General features: G+C 36.9%; 1 protein-coding gene across 4 annotated transcripts in view; it reads right to left on the bottom strand.

Moving 5' to 3' along the window:
• Window positions 1-241: 241 nt before the first annotated feature.
• LOC109912917 (E3 ubiquitin-protein ligase DZIP3-like) overlaps window positions 242-6,000 on the bottom strand; it is a 127,202-nt gene continuing 121,443 nt past the window's right edge. For 3 of the 4 annotated variants that reach the window (XM_048602981.1, XM_048602980.1, XM_048602983.1), the window contains one exon: window positions 2,677-5,146. In XM_048602981.1, the coding sequence (XP_048458938.1) occupies window positions 5,051-5,146 (96 nt within the window). In that variant the 3' untranslated portion in view covers window positions 2,677-5,050. Of the gene's footprint in view, window positions 1,487-2,676; window positions 5,147-6,000 lie in introns of those variants that run through there. The other variant, XR_007263233.1, reaches the window with a different exon arrangement.

The following is a 6,000-nucleotide window of genomic DNA, read 5'->3' as shown; positions in this document are numbered from 1 at the left end:
AAAGAAGCGGAGAGCTTTTAGGCCATCTGCATGGGGGATAGAAGTGTACAGGGACTGGATGTCCACAGTGAAGATGAGGTGTTGGGGGCCAGGGAATTGGAAGTCTTGGAGGAGCTAGAGGGCGTGGGTGGTGTCCCGGACGTAGGTGGGGAGTTCCTGGACCAGGGGGAGAATGTGTTCAGTGGGGCAGGAGCAGGTGGAGACAATGGGTCAGCTGGGGCAGTCAGGTTTGTGGGTTTTGGGAAGGAGATAGAAACGGGTGGTGTGGGGTTGGGGAACAATGAGGTTGGAGGCTGTGACCATTCATAACCTCATCACCTCAGGTGAACTCCCACCTACAGCCTTCAACTGAATCGTTCCCCAAACCTGCACCGCAACTAACTACTACCCCCTCATTTCTACATATTTTCCCCAACGACAGATGTGAGACTAACTACCGTGTCCAGGGACATTTCCGAAGAAGGGTCCTGACCCAAAACATCAACTTTCCTGCTCCTCTGATGTTGCCTGGCCTGCTATATTCCTCCAGCTCCACACTGTGACAAACCCGTTACAAGATCTGCATTTGAAATACACACGTAATATTAAATGTTCTTTATAATTTTTACTTATCTAAAAGAAATGCCTAATTACCTTTTCATAATTTCAGGTGGAAACTGTCATACCCAGATAAAACTAATTGAGACCATATCATGATCACCACCCTCCCAATCCCTTTTCTAACAAGACTGCCTCCACACAAACACTTTAGATGGATTTCATGTGATTAGTACTGTTAGAGTGATCTCAAGTACAAATGAAATGAGGCTATGCTTTTTGATAACCTTTTACTGAAAAATTTCACAAACCAATTTGCTACATCATTGGTCAGCAGGCTGCACAGACAGATGTTCTGATTTACAATAAATCTTGCCAATCTAAGTGTCTATGGCAACTGGCTGTGAGAAAATCCCACTACTCTCATATCTGCACCTTGTGGCTGCTGTCTACTAATTGAAATGATGTTCAGTGCAGCCTGGATTGCTCAAACTAGTAGATGAAATATACAAGATGCAGCAAATTAATCTGTATTCCTTTGATGTTATTCTACTTCAAAAATGTGTAACCACTCCAAATAGGAGCCAAACATTTAGCTTTGATGACATTAGTGGATGACATATTTGTATGACATTCTCTGGTGGATATTTTAATAGAGATGACAATCCCTATAATTGCATTTTATGTTTATCTCCTAAAACCCTTTTTTTATGATTGAGAACTTAATCTGAAGCCCCATCTACCTGTGTTTGTTAATGTAAAAATCCCACAGTGCAATCGTAAAGAGCAGAAGAATGATCACTGGGGTCCAGGACAATACTTATTCCTCAATCTACATCATAAAAAGATCCCAACATTATCACATTGTTGTTTGTGGATGCAAATTAGCTGCCATGTTTTCTGCATTCCAGTATTTCAAAAGCATCTGAATGGCTGAGACATCCAGTGACTGTAAAAAAAATATACATTTAATAGTCATACTCAAAACCTGAGTATTGCTGAGAAAAGACCAATTTTGATGAAGATTTTTATCTCACATTCATCAGGACAATTTGATAGAATACTAATTCGAGGAAAAAAACCCAACACTTATACTGTATGAGAGGACAGTGCTGTTTTGTTGATAAGTGGGCTGACTGATTGATTGGTGCATTCCCCAAGGCTATGAAGATTGTTACGTAACAGCCAAGCTTTGGGTACTGGGCTACACAGTGCCCTGTCCATTACAGACAGAAAAGACATATACATACATTGTGCCTGTTTCAACTGAACAAAAGTGGTCATTATTTGATGTTTAATTTCTGATAGCAATCTCTTGACCAACTGGAATCAACTTGCCTGGTTTAGAATTCAAACAATGCTTGGCTGTTAACTTTCAATCATCATAAATTGGTGCATTCTCCATGGCAACAATCAGAATCTGCTTGTCAACCAAGCAGCACTCTCCTCTCATGCAAGATAAAAGTTGGTTTTCATCTTGCAAATATTCTTGCAAATTGTCCTAATGACTGCAAGCCAAAAAGTTTCTACAAATGTGGCTTTTTCAGCAATAAATGTAATATTGTTTTTCTTTTATCGTACCAAGCACCGTAATTTCTAGCAAAGTTTTTGGAGTTAGAGAAAGTTATCTCAGAAAATCCATTGATGCCAGTTTGCTGAGGAAAGTGGTGGCCAAAAAATTGCTATCAAAGTAATTGACAGACAAATAGCACTCAATTATTTGTAAATACCCCACAATATCATATGAGGACAGTTACATGGTTAAATAAGAAAAGTAAAATGTGCTGTTGGAGAACACTGTTTTACGATTAGTTTCATGAAAACTGAGCCCTACATTTTTTTCATTCACTCAAGGGTTGTGGGCATTGCTGGCTGGCCAGTAGTTATTGCCTGTCCCTTGTTGTTATTGAGAAGGTGATGGTGAGCTGCTTTCTTGAACCATTGTAATCCACATCCTGTAGGTAGACCCACGGTGCTCTGAGGGAGAGAATTCCAGGATTTTGACACAGTAACAATGAAGGAACAGCAATATATTTCCAAGTCAGGACAGTATGTAGCTTGGAGGGGAATTTGCAGGTGGTGATGTTCCTACATATCTGCTGCTCTTTTCCTTCTAGATGGAAGTAGTCGTGGGTTTGGAAGGTGCTGTCTGAAGATCTTTGGCAATTTTCTGCAGTGCATCTTGTACTTAGTACACACTGCTGATACTGAGCGTCGGTGGTGGTTGAGGTGTATTCTTAAAGGCACACGTGCACAGCATATCAAGTGAATTTATCTTTCATAAACACGTAAGAATTGCTAGATGTAAGCGTATAGGTTTAAGGCAAAGTTCACAGGAACAAGGTTCAAAACAATCAACAGACTCAATCTTTTCTTGAAATTACAATTCTGCAAAAAATACTGCTTTTAGACTATCAAACTAACAAACTGCAAATGCAGCATGATTCCTGGCAACAAAACCCTTTTTTATGCAAGCCATAGAATGTTAACATTTTGTGTCAAGCTCAAATGCACTTATGTGATAACTGTTTATTGCGCCAGTCAACCTCTCTGGCATCGAAAATGAACAACTACAAGTAATTGGAGTCATTTAAATTTTTGTACATTTTTATTGTTTTTTTTTAATCCAATCTTATCTGTGTATCAAACAACAAGATGCAAGGGTAAAATTTGAGTGCTTCTTGGTTGAGAAATGAGCTAATGGAAAGTTGTTTTCTGTAAAATCAAGACAGTCAGGTAGCTATTTTATAAATGAGGCAATATTTTTAACCTGTCAGAAAATCATAGTCACTGTTCTTACTTGCAAACTATTATAATGTGTATTAAGAAAAACACACACAGAGTAGGGTATTTCTGGTATGAATCAGGACCATCTTGACAGTTTGCTCTTCGTTAATGATGATACACAACTGGTTTGTCCAGACAATTTTGTCAACTGGCTTCAATGATATTTCAAACTGAATTCTTTGCTGTAGTGAGTAATGTTGAAGTTTGAAACAGTCACTGTGATGCTGGTTATCTTTTCTCTTCCAACCAATACTGTATTAACTGACTACTGATCCTTATGGCTATTTATGGGACATTGTTGGTACAGATTAATTGTCACATCAGCTCACATAACAGCCACTGCACCTTGAAAGTAATTTGTATGTGCAAGACTCTGAATTATCTCAGTATGTTGACTGCTAAATAAACAGAAGCATTATTTTTAAAAGTAAGTGAATGATATCATTGCTTAAATAAATAAATTGCAAACTGGTTGAGATATAACTAAATTTGTACCAGAATCACTGAACATGCTGGCTGATAAATATCTCCCACACACTGAATGAATTATAAAGTATAGGGTTTACATTAGAAGGTAAATGCAATAGCTATGTGTTTAACTACATACTCACTTTGTGATTTTTTTTGCTTTTATAATAAAATGGAATAAATTCAGAATATGCAAATCACTGGGTCAAAATACTGGAGTTCTCTCCTTAACAAATTGTGGAACTACCTACTGTAAATACACTACAGCCATTCAAGAAGGCAGCTAAGCAAGGGCAACTAGGGATGGGGAATAAATACTGGCTCAGCCAGTGACACCTATGGCCCACAAGTGAATAAAAGTAATTCATAGGCATACATTGAATACAATGTTTTCTTACCTTCTCCCAGAAGTAAGTTAAACAATTTGAAGTTTACAATATTCATGTTTCAGGATTTTCCTGGATGTTGCCTGAAGTTTTCACAACTTCTCCCAATTGCACATCTTCCTGTATCAACCTGGTTGTCTTCTCTCAATTGTTTTGACTAAACTTCCTCACTCTTGCTCCTTTGTCAGTCTGAGTTGTTATTTTTCTTCTTTCACTCTTCAACTAAACAAATACTTTTTGATCTCTAGTTCAAAAACTGCTGTCTGAGTTGGTAAATGCACATCTGAGGATAATTGAGCCAGCCAAGTCCCCCATTCAAACCTCCAGTCATCAGATATATTCTTCTTTCCCCTGTTAAGAGTTCTGCCTCCTGAATGCTAACCTGTGGTCCCAGGTGGAAGTAAGAGAGTCCAGATGTCAGAGAAGATCATATGCATGACTACGTATTTTGAGGCCATAGAATAATGGAGATTGATGGTTTGTAAGCTAAAATAAAGCTCTATTGCATTCCTTCTGCGTTAAGTTTCACCAAGGAGTAATGCAAATCAAAAACATTTATTCACACTCCTGATTCCAAAACTGTAACATTGGTATTGGAGAAACAAAGTAAAATCATCCCTGCAGTAACTACATGAAACAATATATGCAGATATCACAACTTTAAAGGATAATGAAGTTAATCAGGACTGATCGCAGTCAAAGTGAATGTTGTGAAAAGTGAACAAAACATTTCAAACCATGAGGTTCTACACAATGAGTATTTAAATAACATTATTCTCTTTTTTCATTTCAAATATACGTATTTTCACAATCTAATATCTATTTTCTTGCTTGAAAGTCCCATTTGTCAAATGTTACTTTAAGAAAGAACCTTATTTTTTTGAAAGCTGTGGATAGTCCTCTGGCTTTCGCACAAGAATCCTGCAAATAGGGCATGTGCTTTGTTCCTTCAGCCAGTAATCAATACACTGGAAAGAAAAGAATAGTAGTTCAGATATTAGAGAATAATGTCAGGAAGTGAGGTAGAAAATATCTATATTACAAGTACCTTTCTAAATAATAAAGTGAAAAATGTACAATTTCAAACTAATGATAGGATCATGCGCTTTGATGGCTGTCACTGCTGTAGATTCGTTCTGTATCTTTAAATTACAATAGGATAATTTCTTTAACAGTTCTGCATTGTGAATGAGATATTTTGTCCGAGCAGTTTGGGCATCCAGCATTGTTGACTACATCCTTGTCCAGAAAAATAATCTTGGGCACAATGGTAATCTTTAAAATTTGAAATTTTATCTGAAAAAAAACTCTTGGGCACTTTTATGATGGAATTCTTACAATCAACCTTCCAAATGTATAGGAATAACTGAATTCATTGTTTTCAATCTTCTTTTTAAAGATGTATGAGGTTTCAGTTTGTTTTGTCTCCTTTTCAGTTTTAATTTTTACACTGCTTAATCCCAATATTATACCAATAAAACAATACTTGTTTAATTATGCAGATTGACATTAGTATCTTTTCTGAGCATCTGAAATGAATTCATCTTTTCACTTTGAAATGTTCGAGGTTGCAGTAGTTAAAAAGGTTTCTAGCCCAATTTACATTGCATAAAACAAACCTTCAAAATGCCATTAATATTCTATTGCACTAAATATAATTTCAAATCTAAAAGCACATAAAAGTGCTGTGAACATGTAACTGTGTATTTCAATCCTCTTTTCCTTATTGTAAGTTGTCTTGTAGCATTACTCTTTGTTGCGAAACTAGAAAAGGTTCAGAAAAGATTTATGAGGATGTTGCCAGGGTTGGAGGGTTTGAGCT

This window comes from Rhincodon typus, chromosome 11 (assembly GCF_021869965.1).
Source record: "Rhincodon typus isolate 14 chromosome 11, sRhiTyp1.1, whole genome shotgun sequence".
Lineage (NCBI taxonomy): Eukaryota > Metazoa > Chordata > Chondrichthyes > Orectolobiformes > Rhincodontidae > Rhincodon > Rhincodon typus.
The sequence above is the reverse complement of the archived record's forward strand: the minus strand, read 5'-3'. Positions and strand labels throughout refer to the sequence as shown.